General features: G+C 46.1%; 4 protein-coding genes across 6 annotated transcripts; 3 read left to right on the forward strand and 1 right to left on the reverse strand.

The window, feature by feature from the left end:
• The first annotated feature begins 62 nt into the window (after positions 1 to 62).
• On the forward strand, positions 63 to 3,887 carry LOC306818281 (uncharacterized protein). 2 transcript variants are annotated; one of them, XM_079335776.1, is made up of 5 exons: positions 63 to 238; positions 2,167 to 2,231; positions 2,836 to 2,995; positions 3,368 to 3,510; positions 3,664 to 3,887. In XM_079335776.1, exons 2-5 carry the CDS (start codon positions 2,176 to 2,178, stop codon positions 3,770 to 3,772), a joined length of 468 nt encoding a protein of 155 aa, XP_079191902.1. In that variant the 5' UTR covers positions 63 to 238; positions 2,167 to 2,175; the 3' UTR covers positions 3,773 to 3,887. The 2 variants fall into 2 exon arrangements, with proteins under 2 accessions (XP_079191902.1, XP_079191901.1); XM_079335775.1 differs by lacking the exon at positions 63 to 238 and adding an exon at positions 362 to 492.
• A 1,631-nt stretch (positions 3,888 to 5,518) lies between these two features.
• On the forward strand, positions 5,519 to 10,029 carry cct2 (chaperonin containing TCP1, subunit 2 (beta)). Its single transcript, XM_079335774.1, is given in 16 exon segments — positions 5,519 to 5,603; positions 6,179 to 6,290; positions 6,380 to 6,456; positions 6,544 to 6,656; positions 6,740 to 6,857; positions 6,859 to 6,943; positions 7,020 to 7,120; positions 7,850 to 7,977; positions 8,072 to 8,145; positions 8,148 to 8,174; positions 8,324 to 8,443; positions 8,567 to 8,695; positions 8,835 to 8,938; positions 9,034 to 9,133; positions 9,543 to 9,684; positions 9,765 to 10,029. Coding segments are annotated over 16 exon segments (1,464 nt in total). The 5' UTR covers positions 5,519 to 5,600; the 3' UTR covers positions 9,796 to 10,029.
• A 584-nt stretch (positions 10,030 to 10,613) lies between these two features.
• On the forward strand, positions 10,614 to 13,766 carry nots (nothepsin; the record flags this gene model as incomplete). Its single annotated transcript, XM_079334555.1, has 9 exons — positions 10,614 to 10,675; positions 10,972 to 11,152; positions 11,305 to 11,422; positions 11,728 to 11,846; positions 11,933 to 12,132; positions 12,518 to 12,643; positions 12,871 to 13,015; positions 13,113 to 13,211; positions 13,520 to 13,766. The coding sequence occupies 9 exons, from the start codon at positions 10,614 to 10,616 to the stop codon at positions 13,694 to 13,696; spliced, it is 1,227 nt and encodes a 408-aa protein (XP_079190681.1). The 3' UTR covers positions 13,697 to 13,766.
• A 144-nt stretch (positions 13,767 to 13,910) lies between these two features.
• On the reverse strand, positions 13,911 to 22,995 carry LOC306817567 (bestrophin-3-like). 2 transcript variants are annotated; one of them, XM_079334553.1, is made up of 14 exons: positions 22,818 to 22,990; positions 22,543 to 22,705; positions 21,978 to 22,072; positions 19,637 to 19,724; positions 19,161 to 19,306; positions 18,505 to 18,659; positions 17,939 to 18,016; positions 17,641 to 17,793; positions 16,866 to 16,946; positions 16,633 to 16,784; positions 16,440 to 16,530; positions 15,934 to 16,052; positions 14,978 to 15,253; positions 13,911 to 14,789 (listed from the first exon to the last, which is right to left on the reverse strand). In XM_079334553.1, exons 2-14 carry the CDS (start codon positions 22,692 to 22,694, stop codon positions 14,408 to 14,410), a joined length of 1,968 nt encoding a protein of 655 aa, XP_079190679.1. In that variant the 5' UTR covers positions 22,695 to 22,705; positions 22,818 to 22,990; the 3' UTR covers positions 13,911 to 14,407. The 2 variants fall into 2 exon arrangements, with proteins under 2 accessions (XP_079190679.1, XP_079190680.1); XM_079334554.1 differs by lacking the exon at positions 13,911 to 14,789 and having other exon boundaries at positions 15,035 to 15,210; positions 22,818 to 22,995.
• Positions 22,996 to 23,108: the final 113 nt, after the last annotated feature.

Below are 23,108 nucleotides of genomic sequence, written 5' to 3' on the forward strand. Positions count from 1 at the left end.
GGACTGAGGCCCCGCCCACTCATACACACTATGTTAATGAGCGGAGACGCCTGATTGGACGACTCTGTAAAATGGTTGTTGCAGAGAAATGCAGAAACCTGTGGAGGGGTTCGGACTTCAACGTACCCGGACCCTTAACGTACCCGGACTCTTAACGTACCGGGACTCTTAACGTACCCGGACTCTTAACGTTAGCTCTCTCCACCAGGTGTTTCCTTTAATCACAGACAGACGACAGGTGAGGCGAGACGTCCGCTGGATGACTGACGGAGAGTAAATACACGTCATTTAATGAAACTTTTAGGGACCCTTGGTTTTCTACTGTAGCTGTACACACACACACACACACACACACACACACACACACACACACACTGATGACTAATTCAGGTGGAGGCGGTGCAGTAGAAACACCAAACTAATTAGGTGTCTGAGACAAACGTCTGCAGAGGAGGGTAAAGTTGCACATACAGGATGGATGTCCAGCACACTGTGAGTATCTGCATGTTCACATCATTTCACTCTTTTTATTTCACTTCCTACATAAAGACACGAGTGAGGCATCATGACTTTGATCACCTGTGTTTGTAGCATCACATTTTCTGTGTTGCTGTTTTGCAACTTTATATTCCTAATGTTATATTTCCTAATATTCCTGAGCACTGGGAGGAAAGCTGTTCTGTTTGTGATGGTTTTGGCGCCTCTGTGGACCAATCAGAATGTCTGAAAGCTTTGCAGATGTTTTCTTTTCTTGTTCTGCTGATTAAATGTAATATTGAGAAAATCTCCTTCTGGTGGAGAATGAGGGAAGACGTCTGCATGCTCGGACCCTTTGCCTGCAGACATGAAGGAAATGATGTTGGAATGATTATCATTGGTACTGATGTATTTTTTATGCAGGAATACATTTTTAATTTGTCCTTTTGAGTCTTTGTTAATGAGACATTAAAAAGCAGGAGGAGCCTGTGAGGACTTTATCCTCAGTGGGTGCGACCTCACCGCTTGGCCACCTGCGCCCTCCACCAGTGTTCATTTTAGTCTGTTTGAAAACCAGCTAAAAATTGTCACTGAAATATGAAGAACAGGATGATTCAGTTTTTAAATATATCAGAGTTTTTGTGTCATCAGACAAAGTTAAATAAGACGGTTGGTTGTTTCCTCTCTCTGAAAGTTTGAATTAACAATAAAGTCATTTACTGATGAGGATCAATCTATCAATATACATAATAAACATAATATCCATAATATCCATAATATCCATAATATACATAATATACATAATATCCATAATATCCATAATATACATAATATACATAATATACATAATATACATAATATCCATAATATCCATAATATACATAATATACGTAACATACGTCTTCATTCATTCACCACTTAAAAAACACATTTATGGATCCTTGTGAAACGTTAATCTGAACAAAACTAAACCAGGTGTTTTGTTTCTAAAATGATACAGGTAACTAATCTCTACTCAGCTGTCCGTGTGTGTGTGTGTGTGTGTGTGTGTGTGTGTGTGTGTGTGTGTGTGCAGCGGTGTCGGCTGTCAGCTCGGGGATTGACAGACAGACGTCTCCTGTCACCACGGAAACTGTCACCGGGGAAGTTGTCGGTCTGTCTCCTCCCGCTGAGAGTGTGTAATTAACTGACACTCTGCCCTCTGTGTGTGTGTGTGTGTGTGTGTGTGTGTGTGTGTGTGTGTGTGAGTGTCGACACTTTAGGAAGTTAAAATGTTAAGGAAATGAAACCAGTACATATATAAGTGCTGCGTGTTTGATGAACGCCCTGTGGAGACCCGGCAGGTTTATGGGGACGTCAGAGCTCAGGAGGAAGTGTGTTAAAAATAAAAACTTCTTATCAGCTGTCAGACGTCTCGTGTTCCAAAGAAAAGCTGGGATGTACCGTAAGGTTTGAGCACATGCAGTTCCAAGATTAACCACCAGGGGGTGATTGTGTTTCTTACAGTTGAAGAAGTTTACATGCAAAAAAACCTAAATAGCAGGATGCATGGACCGATGTGGTTTACGGGGACGCAAAAACTGAAAGAAGAAATTAAGCTGAAATGAAGGTCAGGAGAAGAGCATTAAGTACAGCTGACCACACTGTGTGTGTGTGTGTGTGTGTGTGTGTGTGTGTGTGTGTGTGTAGAAGGTCAGGATGGGATGTCGTCATTTGTCAAAGATCCAGGAGGAGTCAGACAGCAGAGAGCAGAGGTAAGAGAACAGGTAACAGGAGGTCACATGGTTCTCCTTCGATCGAGCATCCAGGTCGGACTGTAGTGGGAGAGGGTTAGTACTACAATGACTATCAATGAATCAATCATTATTTGTATCAGTGGTCTGTGTCAGATCACCTGGCTGAAGGTTGGTGGAGCTTTAAAATAAATATTTATAAAAACTAAATAAAAGAGACAAACTTACAAACTTAGACTTTAACGGAAACTTTGCTGAGTCAGCTGTGCAAGAGGAAACTCAGTCTGATAACACAATCTGATAACTGTGTGTGTGTGTGTGTGTGTGTGTGTGTGTGTGTGTGTGTGTGTGTGTGTGTGTGTGTGTGTGTGATACTCTCCACCGAAGCACGACCTTGGCAGAGGGATTCGTTACTGTGATCAGATCTGACTGTAAACAAATCTGAATGGAAACTGGTTTACATGAGTGTGTGTGTGTGTGTGTGTGTGTGTGTGTGTGTGTGTGTGTGTGTGTGTGTGTGTGTGTGTGTGTGTGTGTGTGTGTGTGTGTGTGTGTGTGTGTGTGCTCGACAAGATTACAACACGATGGAGTGAAATTTGATCATCACTCTCTCTCTCTCTCTCAGCACCTGTTTCCTGCCTCCGATCGCCCAGCAGCAGCAGACAGGTGGAGCAGGTGAGGGCGGGGCACAGAGACAGGAAGTGAGGCGTCTGCCTGACCCGGCGTCTTTGGCTCTGTGCGAGCAGCAGAGGAAGCTGGAGGACAACCGGAGTCTGCTGGAGGAGGTAAAACACTCTGTCAGAGCCGCCTTTTAGAATTCAACGTTTTCAGGAATCAAGTCGTATTTAAAGATTCAAAGTCAAAACTATAAAGATAACAAAGTCGAAGTCGGAGCATACAGAGAGGCTCCCGTCAGACGGGATTCAAACCAGCAACCTCCTCACTGAGAGGGGACAGAGATCACCACCCAGCCCCCTGGTGGCAGGATTTACACACAGACAGAGAACCAGAAGAGGAAGCAGTGAAAGTTCGGTCTTTGAGTTTCACAAGGTCGACGTGTTCTGACCTCTGCGTTGCGTTTATTGCAGTTTGAGTGTCAAAGGAAGTCGTGCGTGTGACTTCCTGTCTGTGACTCCAGCGTGTGTTTGGTGTTTCAGCTGGCTCGTATCGAGGCGGAGCTCCGAGAGTCTCTGCGTCTGGATGTCGAGCGCCAACGAGAGGCTGAATTTCTCCGTCAACAGGAGAACAAGCTGCTGAGAACGAGCCTGTGCTACCTGAGCCTCAGCCAGAGAGTCGCCAAGTAAACCAACTCAGCTCACATGATTTGACCCCCGAAAAGTGACGACACACGGCGAGAAGCTGTCACGAGTTAAAGTGCTGTGTGCATAATGTTCATTCAGCAGCTCCTCCCCGTGGCTGCTCTGTGTTCAGGTATCGTCTGTTTCTTCCACAGGCCGTGGGTCAGCAGCTACTTCAGGAACTTTCCTATGCACATCTACTGCCTTCCTGTCCAAGCTGCCAATCAAAGGGGCAGGGGGCGGGGCCTGAAAAAGAGGAAATAATGTTTGTTTTTAACGATTTTTGTAATGAATAATGATATAACAGGAAGCGATCTGTGATCCGTCGGCTCTGTGAGCTGAGGTTTCTTTTCCTTCTAGAAGAACGAATGTCCTCAGTCTGGACTCTGCTGCATGGACAATAAATACAAATACAATCGGTCTTTGGCTCATATTCATGGAGCTCATGAAATGTGCTTATATATATATATATATATATATATATATATATATATATATATAATCTTCTATTCTGAAGCACAGTCGTGTGGTAGAAACATGTAAATAGTGTTTATGAAAAGATGAATAAAAGAAAATACAAAACTAACTATCAATAGATCCAACATTATTTGTAAAGCATTTTTCACACAATAATGATGTTGCATAATAATAATGAAGTGTTTTACATACAATGAAGATAAAAGTTTTGGATTCTTCTTCTCTACTCTTACTGTTGACTTCTATTTATTCTTTAGTTTTAATTCGTTTTAAAATCAGTTATTTTTGTAGGTTAACTTCTTAGAGTGCCAGAAGAAGCTTGTTTTTCCATGTTGTACCACAAACGCAGCATCACGTTTTTACGTAATTGCGTCACTCTCGTGCCCAGCCCTTCTTCTGTGTGCGTGCACGGCTTCAGCCCTGAATCACAGACATCATGGTGAGCGTTTACATTTAATTCTTCTCTTTTCTAACAGATAGAAACATCCAGAACACTTCTTCATGTGTGTGACTGTTTTCCTGCAAAAAGAAAATCTGATGATGACGTCAGAGACAGTCCGTCGCTTTGTTATATTTCTGTTAGCTCATCATGCTAATCTGATGCTAACCGGTAAGCACATGGACGTTGTGAATGCGGCAGATGTTTCAGCGTGACGGTGTTTAGGTGTTTATTCTCTGACTCAAATAAACCTCTCTGCTCTGATCACGATTTAATATTATTGTTTGTTCCTTTTATAAGTTAATTATCAGTTTATAACGCGTCTTTACAGCCCAGAGAAGCTGTTAGCATGCGAGGTTAGCATGTCATTAAGGCTTTGTGGCTGTCATGATCAGACGTGACGTCACAAAATATAATAAAACACATTTACACGAAGAGCGTAAGAACATAAGAACATTTTACATATAAGTAACTTTTGATTGTCTTGCTGACGTCACGTTGTGGCGTTTTTTGGAAGATTTTTGTCTGAAATTCTGTCCAAAGCTTCTAGTGGTTTCCAGGATGAAAGGGGAGGGGCTTAGTGCTGCTGCGTTCACTGACACTCGTAATAAAAATCATTTACTCTTAAACCGTGTTCCTGACAGTAAATTAAGAAATGATAGGAGGAATATTTTTTTAATTCCATTTTGCACTTCAAAAAAGTTAAAATGTCGTGAAAAATAGATGAAATTAAATCGGGATTGAAGTTGAAATTTAGAACAACATTAAAATGACAGGATTTTATTTCAGCCACTTATCCTTTGAGCGGAGTGTAAATGTGTTCACGTTTTAGCTCTCTTGTTATTTAATAACCCGAGGGGTAACAGGATGTAAAGGACGTTGATTTGTTCCCTTTGGTTTTAATTGACGGGATGTTCATGGCCGTCTCTCTGCAGGCGTCCTTATCAATGGCCCCGGTCAACATCTTCAAAACATGGAGCTGATGAAGAGAAGGCTGAAACTGCTCCGACTGGTAAGTTTGTCCTGATCTTCAGGTTTTGATTCAGTTCATAATAAAAAATAAAACCCTGAAGTTTATCTAACGTTTTCTGTTCTGGCGTCTTTTCTCTGCAGTCCTCCTTTATCGGCGCCATCGCCATCGGAGATCTGGTGAAGAGCACTCTGGGCCCGAAGGGGATGGTGAGTCACGTTAATAATTGTTTGAATTGCATTCAGATGCTCTCATTGGCTGGAGGAAACACACGAGCTCCGCCCACAAATGTCCCAAGTCAATCAGAAGAGTCAAATCCAGTCAGAGGACAGAGTCTCTGCAGAGACAGTCACACGTACAGGAGGCCCAGAAGGGACAAACAGCAGCTTCACTTTAGGAGAAGACTGAGTTTTATTTTGAAGGGACAAAGGAGCAGCTTCACTTTAGGAGGAGACTGAGTTTTTATTTTGAAGGGACAAAGCTCACTTTAGGAGAAGACTGAGTTTTATTTTGAAGGGGACAAAGAGCAAGCCTCACTTTAGGAGAAGACTGAGTTTTATTTTGAAGGGGACAAAGAGCAGCTTCACTTTAGGAGAAGACTGAGTTTTATTTTGAAGGGACAAAGGAGCAGCTTCACTTTAGGAGAAGACTGAGTTTTATTTGAAGGGACAAAAGGAGCAGCTTCACTTTAGGAGGAGACTGAGTTTTATTTTGAAGGGACAAAGAGCAGCTTCACTTTAGGAGGAGACTGAGTTTAACGTTTTCTTGACGTGATCGTTTTCAGGATAAGATCTTGCTGGGCGGGAGAAAGGAGGGTACGGTGACCGTAACCAACGACGGAGCGACCATCCTGAAAGCAATCGGCGTCGACAACCCCGCCGCCAAAGTTCTAGTTGGTGAGTTAAGCCGCCGATCACAAGCTGCTGGTCAAAGAGTGACAGCTGGCTGAGGGCTCAAAGTGAAACGTGAATGTGTCCGTGTGCAGACATGTCGAAGGTTCAGGACGATGAAGTCGGAGACGGGACGACGTCGGTCACGGTGCTCGCCGCTGAGCTGCTCCGGGTAAAAAACACTGTTCGCTCTATTTCCAACCAGAATGTTTCTCTACACACGAATCTGCTCATGTAACTCTCACTCTTTGTACCTCAGGAGGCGGAGCTTCTCATCGCCAAGAAGATTCACCCACAGACCATCATCTGCGGCTGGAGGAAGGCGACTGAGGTGGCCCGAGACGCTCTGAGGGAGGCCGCCGTCGACCACAGGTGAGACGGTTCAACAAACCAAACTCTGTGACCAGCACTCGGCCTTCTGTCTCTAACCCCTCGCCGTCCTCCCGTTTCTATAGCAACGACATGAGCCTTTTCCAGGAGGACCTGCTGAACATCGCCCGGACGACGCTCTCCTCCAAACTGCTGACTCATCACAAAGATCACTTCGCCAAGCTGGCCGTGAGCGCCGTCATAGAGGCTGAAGGGCTCCGGGAACCTCGAGGCCATCCACATCATCAAGAAGCTCGGGGGAGGACTCATTGACTCGTACCTGGACGAAGGTGAGACAGGAAGTGATGTCACAACCACCAGGTTGTGATTGGCTGCTGTAACCTAACAGGGTTTTTATTTTTGTAGGTTTCCTGTTGGACAAGAAGATCGGAGTAAACCAACCGAAGAGGATCGAGAACGTCAACATCCTGATCGCCAACACGGGAATGGACACGGACAAGATCAAGGTACAGACTGTCTCTCTCTCCCCCTCTCTCCCCCCCTCTCTTTCTCTCTCTGTCTCTCTTTGTCTCTGTCTGTCTCTGTCTGTCTCTGTCTCTCTCTCTCTCTCTTTGTCTCTGTCTGTCTCTGTCTCTCTCTCTCTCTCTTTGTCTCTGTCTGTCTCCTCTCTCTCTCTCTGTCTCTGTCTCTCTCCTCGATCTGTCTCTCTCTCTCTCTCTGTCTCTCTCTCGATCTGTCTCTCTCTCTCTCTGTCTGTCTCTCTCTCTCTCTCTCTCTCTCTCTCTGTCGCTCTGTCTCTCTCTCTCTCTCTCTCTGTCTCTCTCTCTCTCTCTCTCTCTCTCTCTCTGTCGCTCTGTCTCTCTGTCTCTCTCTCTCTCTCTCTCTCTCTCTCTCTCTCTCTGTCGCTCTGTCTCTCTGTCTCTCTCTCTCTCTCTCTCTCTCTTCTCTCTCTCTCTCTCTCTCTCTCTCTCTCTCGATCTGTCTCTCTGTCTCTCTCTCTCTCTCTCTCTCTCTCTCTCTCGATCTGTCTCTCTCTCTCTCTCTCCTCTCTCTCCTCTCTCTGTCTCTCTCTCTCTCTCTCTCTCTCTCTCTCTCCTCTCTCTCTCTCTCTCTCTCTCTCTCTCTCTTCTCTCTCTCTCTCTCTCTCTCTCGATCTGTCTCTCTGTCTCTCTCTCTCTCTCTCTCTCTCCGCCGTAGATTGATTTCTCGTTTATTGGACCGTGTGCGTGTTTCAGGTCTTCGGCTCCCGGGTTCGAGTCGACTCGACGGCGAAGGTTGCGGAGATCGAACTGGCAGAGAAAGAGAAGATGAAGGAGAAGGTCGAGCGAATCCTGAAACACGGAATCAACTGCTTCATCAACAGGTACAAAGCGTGCAGCGTCCAGGAGGGGGCGCCGCTGCTCTGCCTCTTTATTTCTGCTGCTGACTGAAACGGCTGAACATCTTTTTTCCTTCAGACAGTTGATCTATAATTATCCAGAGCAGCTGTTCGCTCGCGCTGGGGTCATGGCCATCGAACACGCCGACTTTGCCGCGTCGAGCGCCTCGCTCTGGTCACAGGTACACACACACACACACACACACACACACACACACACACACACACACACACACACACACACACACACACACGTGCGGATGAATAAACGATGTCTGTTGGTTGTTTTCGGCGTGTAAACGCTTCTCGTGGTTGTTTGTGCGGCGAGCAGGAGGAGAAATCACCTCGACCTTCGATCACCCCGAGCTCGTCAAACTGGGACACTGCAAGCTGATCGAGGAAGTGATGATCGGAGAGGACACGCTCATCCACTTCTCCGGAGTCGCCATGGGTACACACACACACACACACACACACACACACACACACACACACACACACGTGTCTCAGTGAGGCGGGGTCCTCACTCTCTCCCCCCCCCCCCCCCCCCCCCCCCCCCCCTCCCCCCCCTCAGGTGAGGCGTGCACCATCGTCCTGCGAGGAGCCACTCAGCAGATTCTGGACGAGGCGGAGCGCTCGCTGCACGACGCTCTGTGTGTGTTAGCTCAGACTGTGAAGGAGCCACGCACCGTCTACGGAGGAGGTACACACACACACACACACACACTCACACTCACACTCACACACACTCACACGCACACACACACACACACACACACACACACACACACACACACACACACACACACACTCACTGTCCTCACTCTGCTTCTCGCTGTCAGGCTGCTCTGAGATGCTGATGGCCAAGGTTGTGACTGATCTGGCCAATAGGACGCCAGGAAAGGAGGCGGTTGCCATGGAGTCTTTTGCAAAGGCCCTGAGGATGGTGAGCCCCCCCCCCCCCCCCCCGCTCTGTGAGCGAATCAAACTGCACTCTTTGTTTTTATTGAGCTGAGATTCTCTCGCTGTTGAATCTTGCAGTTGCCGACCACCATCGCAGACAACGCCGGGTACGACAGCGCCGACCTGGTGGCTCAACTGAGAGCTGCACACCAGGAGAACAAGACCACCTGCGGACTGAGTGAGTGCAGAACTTCTGTCCGACCGAGCCGTGTGCAAGAACCTGGAGAATAAAACGCTTCAAAGAGACGAGGAAATAAAGTTTAAAAAACAGTTTATTTTGAAACTTTTAAATTTCACTCCAACGTTTGATGGAGCTTCACGAGGCGAGGGCGCCGTAATCCACAGATCTTAACCTGCTCGATTAGAAGTAAGGTCTCGTCTCCGTTATCAGACTCTGGTCATGTTGACATGTTTCACTGCAGCGACCAATCAGTGAGGGATATTTGATGAGGGGGCGTGTCTGTTGTGTCCTATAAAAAGCCGGTTCGGTACTTTGTGTTGGAGTCAGGAGACGTGCCGTGCACCGACAGTTCTCAGCCAATCAGAGCCTGAGTGGATGATTGTTTTGACGGCGTGTGTCTTTGCAGACATGTATGAAGGCACGGTGGGCAACATGGCCGAGCTGGGGATCACAGAGTCGTTCCAGGTGAAGCGCCAGGTGCTGCTGAGCGCTTCAGAAGCTGCAGAGATGATCCTGAGAGTGGACAACATCATCAAATCTGCTCCCAGGTCGGTGATCCACACGCCACACGCTACACGCCTTCACTTCCTGTTTGTCGGGGTTTTAATCACATTCTTCTGTTTTACAGGAAGCGAGTCCCCGACCATCACCCCTGCTAGAGGACGAAGACGAGGAGGAAGATGATGAAACAGTTTTGTTATTTATCACCTCTGTGTAGCTCAAGTTTAAGAAACGCTCCACTGTTTGTTTTTCTCTGTCAGCCTCTGAAGTACTGCACGTGCTAACGGGCTAACAGGCTAACGTTAGCTGCTTTGTTACGACACCGCTAAGGACGGACATTTGGATGTTGTTTGTTTTGTTTACTGAAATAAATGAACCAATCCTCAACAGTGGATCTTATTGTTGTCTTTATTTACAGATTATTAATTTTTCTCCACTAATAAATAAAATCTAACAGTGCTGAAGTCTGTGAGGAGAAAACACACAGACCAGTCTGCTGTTCACTTTTAGACACATTCTGTTAAAGGTACAATATGTTATCTCATCCACCAGGGGGCTCTTCATCAAATCAGTAAGAAAAGATGTCAGTGGGAAATCATGGGAGTGAATCTCTGCTACTCCACTCTGCATTTTGAATTCATTCAGATATTTTAGTATAAAACTCGACACATTTAAATCCAGTTTGACTTCATGATCTGTTCTTGTCGTCACAGCTTGAAGGACTCGTGTAGGAAGTGTTTTATAAACACACCATCCTGGTGCATCGATGAGAAAGATGCATCTTTATTGTTTAGTGTTGACTGAGTGCGTCTGCAGGTCAGAGTGACTGAGACCTGCGAGTGTAAACAAAGGGATCAGTCCACATCGGAGCCCCCGTCAGTGTTTAACCACCTTTCTGAGGCCCAATCAGATCGTCAGTGAATCCTGATATAATCCTCAACATCGGCCCGAACGTCAGTCGGACTCAGGTGCAGACATGTGGAGGTTAGTGTTGGTGCTGCTCGGGGTTTGGACGTGGCCAAGCTCGGCGCTGGTCAGGTAGGAAAACAAAACAATTCTTGTCGGAGTCCAAAAGATAAACACACGAGACTAAACAACAAAATATATTAAAATGATGAAAATTCTTAAATTCAGAATGAAGTGACGTTATCTGTTCTGACACAGATTCAGCTGCTCGTCTCAGCTAACTGAACAGTACGACCCGTCTTTAAGTGTCAGAGCTACGTTTTGCTCCTTTAAAGAAAACACCTTCATCCCAAACCTTTTCTCTCCCTCCAGGTTTCCTCTCTCTTTGACCGAATTAAAATACAAAGTGTGAATTCTCCTCCCCTCAGGGTCCCTTTGAGGCGGCTGCCCACAATCCGTAGCCAGCTGCGTGCCGATGGCGTGTTGGTGGAGTTCCTGAAGGATCACCATCCTGACACGTTCGGCCGACGCTACGCTCAGTGCTTCCCGCCCGGCACGCCATCACTGTGGCTCGGACGCTACAGCGAAAAGATCTACAACTTCATGGACGTAAGAACTCAGACTTCTTCCCAGAGCTGCAGCGGGTCAACCTCCTGTGCAAAAACCTCAACTTCTTCTTCTTCCTCTGAGATTTGTTGCCCAGGGGGCATTGCTGTTAGTTTGGTCAGCTGTGATTGAAACTGTTTCCTGTTGTGTTTCAGGCCCAGTATTATGGAGATATCAGTTTGGGATCTCCGGAGCAGAACTTCACCGTGGTTTTTGACACTGGATCATCTGATCTCTGGGTGCCATCATCCTACTGTGTCAGCCAAGCCTGTGGTAACCCCCAAACACACACACACACACACACACACACACACACACACACACACACACACACACACACACACACACACACACACACACACACACACACACACACACACACACACACACACCATTAACCTGCACTGCGTTCAGTTGAGAGTGTGTATTGATACTTTGATTGCAAAGGTCGTGTTTGTGGGTCAGGTCAAAATGACAGCTTGGTTTAAAGTGTTCCTCTCTTTGATCAAATGTCCAAGGTCTGTGTGTGTGTGTGTGTGTGTGTGTGTGTGTGTGTGTGTGTGTGTGTGTTTTCACAGGTTTGCACAAACGATTCAGGGCATTCGAGTCGACTTCGTTTCATCACGATGGTCGGAAGTTTGGGATTAACTATGGATCCGGACACCTGCTGGGAGTCATGGGGAGAGACACACTGAAGGTTCATTCTTACATATTCCACAGAACAATATCATAAACATCAGCTCTGTTTTATAAAGGCCTATGATCCTCTGGTCTCTGTTCCAGATCGGGGATCTCACCGCCCTGAATCAAGAGTTTGGGGAGTCTGTCTACGAGCCAGGTTCTGCATTTGTGAGGGCCAAATTTGATGGGGTTCTTGGTTTGGGTTACCCATCCCTGGCGGAGATCCTTGGAAACCCTGTTTTTGACAACATGTTGGCGCAGAAGACAGTGGAGGAGCCCGTCTTCTCTTTCTACCTCAGCAGGTCACCGAGAATGTTAAAGCTCCATTATGTTTTTTGGACTAACACCATACAGAGAGTCCTGGGATCCAGGCGACGGGTCGGGAAGAAAGAGTCTAACTTAGGTTCTGAGGGGTATATGTTTCTGAACCGACAACTCTCATACCACTCTCCCTCCTCAGGTTCAAGGAAAGAAAACTAATGAAAGGCTTTCGAAGAGTGTTTGAATATGAGCCTGAGGATTGATAGCCCAGAGTCGCTGGGCTATCAAGGATCCACAGTAGTTAGAAGGGGTCCCAGATGGTTCAGGGAGGTTCTAGGAACTAAAAATCCTTTTTAGATTTTGAAGTCTACCTGACGGAAAATGTGTACATTATATTTTAATATTTGTTGATTTTTGTCCCTGCAGGAAAACCAGTGACAGCAACCCTGAAGGTGAACTGTTGCTGGGTGGAAAAGATGAGTCGCTTTACACCGGACCAATAAACTGGCTCCCTGTGACTGCTAAGGCATACTGGCAGATCCACATGGACAGGTTCCCCTCATGTTATTAATATTATGATTAAGTGCGATCAGCTGATTAACTTTGATGTAATATTCACCACAAATGTAAAGTGACTTGTGTTTGTATAGCGCTTTCAATTCTGACTACTCAAAGTGCTTTTACACTGCTGGTGTGTTGGGATCCTTTGCAGTGCATATCACTGCACATAGCAGTTTTATGAGCCAAGACAACAACTGAACACATTCTCTCTGTTTCAGTGTTGCTGTCCAAGGTGTGAATTCCTTCTGTCCTCAAGGTTGCCAAGCGATAGTCGATACTGGAACCTCCCTCATCGCCGGACCAACCAATGACATCCTCCAGCTTCAGCAGCTGATCGGAGCCAGTCCAACAAATATAGGAGAGGTTAGAAACCTTGTTGGATAATCTAAGCGTTACAGAGAGATGGAGCCTGATTTGATGGAGCTACTTAATCTGATTTGACGTCTGTGTGTTTTTGTAGTTCCTTATCGACTGTGCCAGATTGTCCAGTTTGCCTCATGTGACATTTGTCCTTGGAAGAAAAGAGTACACACTCACTGCCGAGCAGTACGTTAGGAAGGTGAGTCATCCTTCGTCTCTGTTAGCTGGGCTTTGTTTCGTGGTCGTCATCAGGTACGCTGCTTGGGGTCCCAGACCAGGAGGGGTCCCCAGAGGGCAGATAGGAAACATTCCTAAGGGGGGTCCCATCTGAGAGCATTCACTCTCATTGCCGTGCTGAAGTCTGGTTGGAGGACCCTAACGGACTCTAGAATCACCACTGGTTGTCTTTTATTTATGGTTGACCGTGAACAGAAATGACACATTACAATGATACTGAAATGTTTGTAAACGTTGAAAAGGTCCGCTTCTTTCCTTCTATATCTCCAGGAGCTGTTCGGGGACAGGGAGTTGTGTTTCAGTGGTTTCCAGGCTGTGGACATCATGACCAGTGAAGGCCCTATTTGGATTCTGGGAGATGTATTTCTAACAGAGTACTACAGCATATTTGACAGAGGACTAAACCGTGTTGGCTTTGCTCTCGCTAAGCATTCAAACAAGGAATAACACATTTGTCATCAATAGCTGATAACTGTTTGATCAATACATGTTGTACAATTAAAAGACCTCAACAGCCGTTTAGTAGTTCTTACAAAGGGACCAACTCAAATGGAAAAAGTTGGCAACTATCAAGCAGCAAGTGCTTCAGCAATCAACCGTTCTTTCTCCTGTTTCACGACCTTTCTGAGATCAGTCAACCATCATAAAGTTACAGCAGCATCGTCTGAACAACTGTTCCTCACGTCTCACATTGTAAATAGCAGTTTTTGGTATTTTAGCAGCAGCAGCAGATAAAAACAGAGACATATAAAAGTGTAATACACAAAGACAGAAGAGTTTATGCCAGAAAAGATATTCGTCTAGAAAGTCCAGGCAGTATTCCTGAGATCGTAACCTCATCAGCAGCCTCCAGAGATAACCTGCTGACCAGTCGATGACAACTTCTTCAACAGGTTCAACTCTCGCTGGCTCATTTTCCTTTTTCAAACATACATTTTCTATCATGGCAGGATTTTAGCCTCCCATGTACTGCCGCGTTGGTTGTTGCTTTGCGATGCTAATGGATTCTTTGGTGTACCTCGTTAGAGCTCCAGTTTGGGTTTGTCTTGGGTTTGAAACTGGCGCTTTCTTAGCAATCTGTTTAAATGTACCTGGTCATGATTGGTAGTTCTCCTGTTGGGCAAATAGGCTCACTTGTTTTGTTGATCAAATAACTTCTCATATATTTTCTGAGCTCTGTGACTGGGAATCTGGGTTTTTTATTTCTTCGCTGCTGTTGGATCCTTCCTTGTTGTCATTCTCATTCCCGGCCATTCCTTGGAATTCTTGGTTGTATTCAGGTTCAGGAAGCTGCAGAGTGTCAGAAGGGGTTCCAGGGGATCTTCTGGATTGGAATCGCGCCAGGCCTCGTCTCCGTCTTCCTAGACCCTTAGGGCTGGGTAGGCTGCGGACTGACCCTTTCGATGACTGTCTGGAGAACTGGAGGGAGAACTGGCGTCCCCTTGGTCGGGTTGGTGGGGGATTCGGGACATTTTGTGTGGCCCAGCGAAATTCTTTGGGTCCCAGTTGTGTGGGGGAACAGCAGGCCGAGGAGCCGTTCCTGCACAGACAGAGAGTCAGAAAACCAAGTAATGTAAAATAAATGCAGGGTATGATTTGCCAAATTTAAACAGAGTGATACCTTATCAAAGTGGAGACTGTTCTGATTTCTTGTTAATTTGGTACTTTATGTTTCATGATGGACACAGTCAGACAGAAAGTAAGCAGAGTTGAAGCCCACTAGATTACCTTGTGGTGTCCAAGCCCGGTATCTCCTCAGTGGAGGAGGGGTCCAGTCCATTCTGTGGTTTGGCTGCTTCACAGTTGCCAGGAGATTCAGGACTATGACAGGCGCCTCCAGTCAACGGTGGACTGATTACAAGCCGGGGGAAATCAGCAGAGAGAGAGCCCTCAGGGGAAGGAGTGTTGCTGCTGACCTCCCTTACAGTAGTCAGGGTGTCCATGCCGGAGGGAGGCATCGCCTGAGAGGGGGGTATATGCATGTTTGCCGGGCCTGAATTGACCCTGGATGGATTGACCAACAAAAAAATGGATGTTGTAGAAAACCAACTGTTAACAGGCGCCACTCCTCTAGGAATCATCTACCAGTCGGGGTCCGGGAGGCAGACTCACTCTGTACTGTCAAGAAAAGACTTCAAACTTTTCTTTTTGATAAATCTTATAGTTAGGGCTGGATCAGGTATAGACCAGCTCATAGTTATGCTGCTATAGGTCTAGACTACCGGGGGAACTGGCACCAGGATCTCTTATCTCTCTTTCTCTGCTTTCATATCTTATTACTGCTTGTCTCTATCTTTATATTCTAACCTCTCCTTTTTCTGGGAGCTCCTGAGCTCTTTTTGGTTCCTTGTTGGTGTGTTGGGTCTGTTGGTGAGGATGGCCTGCTCAAACAACGAACCCCCCCCCCCCCCCCGTCCTTCTTTCTGCATCTATCCCATTTCGAAGCCCAGCACAGTTTAGTAGATGGCTGTTCCGTCATGTCGGATTAAGTTGGTGTCTTGTAGTGCAGTAATGAGTTTGTTCTTTTACCTGTTGTTTGTAAAGTGTCTTGAGATAACGCTTATTGTGAATTGACTCTTTACAAATAAAGATTGATTGATTGAAACCACTGAGCTACCTTGCTGCCAATAACAAATCAACCCAACATGGATTCCTAAACCCGTTCAAAAAAACAAAAAGTGTACCTCAGGTCTGGGAAGAAGCTTCCTGTGGCATCACTACTGTGCCGTTTAAATATGGGTCGAGGAGGTCGGAGATCAGCGGGTTCCTGAACACTGAGCAGCCTGCGGACTCGACCCAGAACCTGCAAACATCAAAAACACTTTCTGACGGGAATAAATAAACGTTAACTGTTAACATAGGATCAGTACAGCGTGTGAAGACAGAACAAAGAGCGACAGCACAGACAGTAGTTCCCCACGCCGTACTTTAGCCATCTTATAATCATCCCATTATCATAAACAAGAATCATGGCATATACAGAGAATAAGATGCATACTGACTTTGGACTCCCAAAAGTGGTAACCATTGATTTTGTTTCAAACATGTAATGTTCATTGTTTAAAAGCAAATATCTGAAGTACTGAATATAAACATGCAGTAACATCTTCATGGGTTAAAGACTCATGAAATCCCCTAAAACATCAAATAGCATTATACAGGGATATGATATGAAAAAGTGTTTTCTTACGGACTCCTGGCGCAGAGTCAAAACAGACTCCGGCTGCCGTCCGTGACTGTCGCCAACGTCAACGTCATCAAACTGCAGGATGTCAGATAGTCTGGAAAGGACGTGGACAAATGTTGGTATATTTGACAAATATCAATCAAGAAGTTAGAAAGCTGCCAGTACGATATATTATTTAAAATATCTGTGTAATGACCCCATGTCAGTGGTTGAACCGAGGAATGATGGGATGCAGTAATCAGCAGCAGCCAGTGTGTACGGCGGCCGCGCCTCGCAGTCGTTCCAGTACATGTCTTTGGTCATATGAGGCATGTTCATGTGCATCTCGTCAACGGCCAGCAGAGAAACCTGCAGAGACAGGCGACAAGCGAGGGAGTGTGAGATTGTAGATACAGATACAGACTCTGAGCTCTGTGATTGGCTGCTGACCTGGAGGTTCCTGTCAATGATCCAGTTGGCTTCAAAGTCGTCATCATCCTCTCCAAACGGGTTGATCAGCTGCTCCGCTACCTGTCGATGAGGTCACACTCTTTAATGACACAGCTACAGGTAACAGTTGAGTCCTTTTGAGACCTCGAACCGTTTTTAAATCGAATGCTACAGGACTTTTTTTTTGTCAGGCCGTCCAAGAGACAAACTACCGTTAAACTTGAGAGGCTTTTCTTGGCCACTCTGGCTCACCTCCATCAAGCCTGTTAATAATAACCTCATGAGGTGTGTTATTAATATATCAGGACTGGAGGTCAACCCCACATTTGTTTACATCTCAGTTGCAAAGAAACGATTATAGGAGGATAAAAACGGTTAAATTAAGGTTCAATTCTTTGGTGGGGAGATTTCCAAACGTCAGACAACCAACAACAAGTCAACAAGCCTATGAAAGGCTTTATTTCTATTTCCTACATATTTGGGGATTTTAATGGTTTAAAGGTTTTGTGCCAGATAGGCTGAGATTTTTATTTTAAGCCTTTGTCATCATTACAGAAATGATCCCAACAGAAAACCCAGTCACCATGTGGTGGACACTGAAGCTTCAGTGTTTAGCCAGCCCTGCATCGGTCTTACTAAGGACAGTAACAAGATGGGCAAAATAATGGAAATTCAGACATGTCAACAGACACCAACTTTTGAAACTCAGTGATTAATCTCAAATGTTTTCGAGGTTCAAGATATCACACCTCTCGGTACGGTGACGTTTTCTCACCTTGAGCCAGCCGGCATAGAAGAAGAACTGCAGCAGAGTGAAGACTGGGACGTAGAGGTCGAGGTCGTGACCTTGGTAATGCTGGTCGGGGTTGAGGAACTGGCGACCAATCAGGCAAGCAACGAAAAAGGTGTAGACAGCCAGAGTGACGACCTGTTGATGGAAACAAACACAGAGACTTCACTGACCCTCCCTCACTCGCTGTGCGGGAAGCTGAGAGCTCTGATTGGGTTACAGTGATGACGGACGATGATGTAACTAGATGAGCTGATATACGACAGCGACCAGAGGCACCGACCTGAGTGTACACCAGCGGGATGCCGACCCAGTCGTAGCCGAACAGAGTGGCACACCAGGTCCTGAACACGTTCATCTCCTGCACACAGAGAGACATGTTCACTGAGGTTGGCGGCCATTCTGGTAAATATACTCAACCGTTCCAAGTGTCACATTACCTGCATGTCTGGTGTGTGCGGTCATAAACTAATAAGGACTTGGACTCTCAAGTGTGTGTGGTTGCTTCACTGGCCTTTTCATTATGATGGGAAAACCTAATGGTAATAATCTATCACACCGGGGGGACATCTGAGCCCTAAAGGTCGGGCCAGGTGTGGCGTGCAAATGAATCCCTCAGGTGGTGTTTAAACAGAGATGAAGGGTCCATGTCAAGTCTAAGTCTAAATATTGCAAGAATAAAGTTAAAATATTTACAGAATTAAGTGATTATATTTATGGAATAAGGACGTAAGAGCATAAGGTTTCAGTTGATTCCCTGGTTCCTTGCCTAAAATCAGAACTTCATTCTTGCAATATTTTGATTTGATTGCGTCTTCTCTTCCTCAGTACAGCTGTTAAATGTCTCACTTTGAGAATACTCTGCAGGTCGATGCTGTCTTGGATGCGCCCTTCCTGTCGAGCTTTGGACGCCAAGTTGGTAAACCAGACGACTGGGATCCAGTACTTCAGGTGAGGCGACGGCACGTTCTCGAACACTTTCCTCTCCTCTGGAGTCATAAAACCTGAGACGACATTCAGACCGACCAAAGGAATCAGAACTTTACAGAGATCTCAGATTAAAGGTAGAATTCTTCAGTCCTGTTTGTGTAACAATCGAAGAAACATAAAGACGGACTAAATACTTAAAGTTTTCAATCCTTAATAAGACTCAAGTATCAAACAGACGTCATCCTGATCGGCTCTGTTCTCCAGAAGCTCAACTGGTCAGTAATGAGCCAATCCCTGGGGTCAAATTAGACAGGAACAGGAAGAAAGAAACACAAAGGGAGGGGCTGAACTCCATCTGACACAACATGGTCAACTCAGTGACAGCATGCAGGAAGAGAGGAGTACACGAATCCTTGAGCATAGATCGAGGTCAAGTAGAAGTTGCAGAGAAGTGAGGGGCAGTCATGACGTACAAGAACCTAAAATCATCGGTTAAAAAGCCAGAAGTTAAAGCTGCCAGCTCAAATATCTGAAAACATAAAACTGTTATCAAACCAAAGCGCTCTGATCCTCACCCGCCTCGACCACATGGTCCATGGTCGGGAAGCGTTTGCAGACGGCGGTACTGACAGAGCGGAAGATGAGGAGCGACGTGAGGTTAACGTAGCGCACCAGCGTCCGGCGGAGCAGGCGGCCATATTCATCTTTACCCTGAACACAGCTGGAGGAGGAAGAGGAAACATGACGACAAAAATCACAGCAACAACTCCGAGCAGATCCCAAAGACCTGACCTCGGGATGTACCGGCACACTCGGCCACGACGGGATTCACAATGTGAGGATTAAAGGTTCATAACCCAACCTATGTTCAAGCACGAAATATTCCCTCATAAATCTGTCATTTGTGATGCTTTTTGAGTTTGACCTTTTAACGCCTTAGATGTCTTTATTTCCTGTTTTGAAAGGATGCAAAGAAGAACAGCTTAAAGAACGACTGGAAGTTACAAATGTAATGCGAGCCCAATGGATGTCACTGAAATCCTGAACGTACCTGGAGATGAGGAACATCAGGCGGTCGGGCCAAGGCAGGTTAAGAAACTGATTCCACCATCGATTCACCACCAGAGTCACGTAAAACCCTGAAACCCAAATCCAAATCAGTTTGAAACACAGAAACGTTTCTGATGGAATTGAAGCTCATTGAGTCGTGAGTGGATCATCTTCTCTCTACTGAAGGGTGACGAATCGACACTCTCATATTATAAAGTTAACCCATGTCTGCGCTCAGCGGCGTTTGCTACACCAACGTGGATCATTTAAGTTCTACTTCCTGGTTGAACAGCACGTTTGTGTTTACTCGTTTTAACACGGCTCTGTCTCAGAATGGATCCTTTCTGTTTTGTAACGTGAATTCTCAGACTGGAACTCCAATATTATGAACGTACAAAGACGTGAAGACAACTGAGCTTCGCCACGCTTTCATGAAAGCAGGCTTTTATAAATATTTGTTTCGACACCGGGCTTAGTCCCAGTCAGATCACGTGGTCGTCCTGATGTAGTGGCTAAAAGTCGAAATGTTTCAGAGTGATGCATGTTGAGAGTGTTAGAGCAGATACTCAAACACTCCTGCTTTTAGTCTCTCTGCTCCTTAATGATCCGTTTCCATTAGCAGCCGACTAATGAGGCAACCAAACACCATGTTAGTCTCTGCGCTCAGGCAGGAAGCTCTAATTCACTTTCTTCAGCTGCTTCCTATGTCATGGACATCAGAGTGTAAATGTATAATCTCTCCTCAGAAATATTTAATTTCACATTATATAAGTCGTCCCTGGGTTTGCCAGATATGAGAGCAGTTATCAGGTGAACAGGTGTTGCAGCGATGGAAGCGGGCAGTGGAACTGCTTCAGATAGAAGTGATTGTACCCGAGCTAAAAAGCCTCTGCATGTTTCTAATAAGCTCCAGCAGCAGAAAGCTGCTCAAACTAGGATCAATGTTGGAGATGAAACATGGAGAGAGGTTAGAACGCAGAAAGCTTTACAGACCCATGCAGAGCTGGCTAAACACTGAAGCTACAGTGTCCACCACATGCTGAGCTGGCTAAACACTGAAGCTACAGTGTCCACCACATGCAGAGCTGGCTAAACACTGAAGCTACAGTGTCCACCACATGCAGAGCTGGCTAAACACTGAAGCTACAGTGTCCACCACATGCAGAGCTGGCTAAACACTGAAGCTACAGTGTCTCTACATGCAGAGCTGGCTAAACACTGAAGCTACAGTGTCCACTACATGCAGAGCTGGCTAAACACTGAAGCTACAGTGTCCACCACATGCAGAGCTGGCTAAACACTGAAGCTACAGTGTCCACCACATGCAGAGCTGGCTAAACACTGAAGCTACAGTGTCCACCACATGCAGAGCTGGCTAAACACTGAAGCTACAGTGTCCACCACATGCAGAGCTGGCTAAACACTGAAGCTACAGTGTCCACCACATGCAGAGCTGGCTAAACACTGAAGCTACAGTGTCCACCACATGCAGAGCTGGCTAAACACTGAAGCTACAGTGTCTCTACATGCAGAGCTGGCTAAACACTGAAGCTACAGTGTCTCTAGATGCAGAGCTGGCTAAACACTGAAGCTACAGTGTCTCTACATGCAGAGCTGGCTAAACACTGAAGCTACAGTGTCCACCAGATGCAGAGCTGGCTAAATACTGAAGCTACAGTGTCCACCACATGCAGAGCTGGCTAAACACTGAAGCTACAGTGTCCACCACATGCAGAGCTGGCTAAACACTGAAGCTACAGTGTCCACCACATGCTGAGCTGTGTGAGAGGAGGGGGGGAGACAGCTCTCTGTGATGATCAGAGTTTAGACTGCAGTACTCATTTTAAGTTACAGACTGCTCTTTAAAAAAAAGTTTGTTTTTTTAACGTTTCTAGATAATGTTGATTATTGAGAAAAATACACTCGGTAAGACTTGAGTGTTTGCCCTTAAAGTGTATTTGAGCAAGTAATTGTGCAATTAAAACATAAATGTAACCATTTGATACATTAGACCAGAGTTAGCATTAAGCTCATTTACAGCTGCAGTTCTTTGGCAGGTAACAGAACAACATTAAAGTTTCACACTCTTTGCTGTATTGCCTTCTTGTTTTTAATGCTGTGTGTTGGGTTACATACAGTTCATCATAATTCATCCAAACACAGCACCGTGTCATGGTGCTAAGCCGTGTTCACAGAGGACTAATATTAGCGCTGTGAAGTAGCATTCAACTGAAGGCAGAGGTGAGGTTGAAGGGAACAGGACAGTGAATGTTGATTTTAAACAGATTGTGTTCACACTGAGGGCGTACGTCCTCTTCATATGATCGGTAGATGAAACATACCCAGAACGAAGGTGACGGGGATCTGCTCTGCGTATTTATCACAGTACATGGAGAGTTTCTCAAACAACCTCTTCTGGTCATCGGAGAGGAAAAGTCTGCAGCACAGAGGAAACAAGTTAAAGGAAACAAAGACGAGGACACAAAAAGAAACATCAGCATTTAAAGACGGTGGGTTTGAAATGTGGCAGCTCAGTCTCAGATGTGTTCGGGGAGAGAGAGGCTGTCGGCCCAGGTTCGGTTCTGGTGCTTGGTCCTGAGTGATGGAGAGAGGAGGTCAACTTCAGAGGCGTGCAGATGGCGGTGAGGAAGGAGTATGGGGGGGTAGGAGTAGGTCAGTGACTAAGAAGGGGGGCAGGGGGTTTGTAGACGGTTCTGAAGGTAAGCAGAAGGACTTTGAACTGGATTTGTTGGGGGGACTGGGAGCCAGTGGAGGTTCTGGAGGACCGGGGGTGATGATGTGGTCTCAGCAGCAGCAGCAGTCTACTGCAGGACTTTAACTTTCTATTGACTTGTGGTCTGTGTGTGTGTGTGTGTGTGTGTGTGTGTGTGTGTGTGTGTGTGTGACCTGTAGACGACGCTGAGCAGTGTGTAGAGCAGCACAAACAGGATGAACTCTCTGTAGAGCAGCTTGTAAATGCTTCCCTTCCAGCGCAGCAGCAGCCGGTGGAAACTGAAGAAGGTGGCATTCGCTACTTTACTGGAATATGTGACGGTCATCCTGAGAGCACCTGACACACACACACACACACACACACACACACACATGCACACACACAGATTAAAACAGTCTTCTTCCACAGATCAACACGTAGGGAATCATTTTTTAGTGGATTTACTCACAGAAAGGGTCACAGTCGTCGTTGTGTTTCCTCGCTGCGTCTTTCCATCAGGCTTCTCCTTCTCTCCTGATTTGTTTCTACTGAATGCCAACCAACCCACTCTCTCTCTCTCTCTCTCTCTCTCTCTCTCTCTCTCTCTCTCTTTCGCTCTCTCTCTCTCTCTCTGATGCTCTCTCGCCCCCTCTCTCTCTCGCACTGGGATGTTGTCTGTTTGCCCAGTAATGCCAGGCAGGTCCTGAGCTGCATTGACGGCCCAGTGAGCTAAATGTAGTCACGTCAGACGTGTGTGTGT

Source organism: Symphodus melops (genome assembly GCF_947650265.1).
Source record: "Symphodus melops genome assembly, chromosome: 22".
NCBI lineage: Eukaryota > Metazoa > Chordata > Actinopteri > Labriformes > Labridae > Symphodus > Symphodus melops.

What these genes read in the sequence shown, in the direction of transcription:
- LOC306818281 (XM_079335775.1), top strand. An exon ending in ACCGGAGTCTGCTGGAGGAG is followed by an intron (nt 2,996 to 3,367) that starts GTAAAACACTCT and finishes TTGGTGTTTCAG; the next exon opens with CTGGCTCGTATCGAGGCGGA. An exon ending in CTCAGCCAGAGAGTCGCCAA is followed by an intron (nt 3,511 to 3,663) that starts GTAAACCAACTC and finishes TTTCTTCCACAG; the next exon opens with GCCGTGGGTCAGCAGCTACT.
- LOC306817567 (XM_079334553.1), bottom strand. Translation starts at nt 22,694, where the DNA reads ATGACCGTCACATATTCCAGTAAAGTAGCGAATGCCACCTTCTTCAGT. An exon ending in TCTATGCCGGCTGGCTCAAG is followed by an intron (nt 16,947 to 17,640) that starts GTGAGAAAACGT and finishes CCTCATCGACAG; the next exon opens with GTAGCGGAGCAGCTGATCAA. An exon ending in TCATTGACAGGAACCTCCAG is followed by an intron (nt 16,785 to 16,865) that starts GTCAGCAGCCAA and finishes CTGTCTCTGCAG; the next exon opens with GTTTCTCTGCTGGCCGTTGA.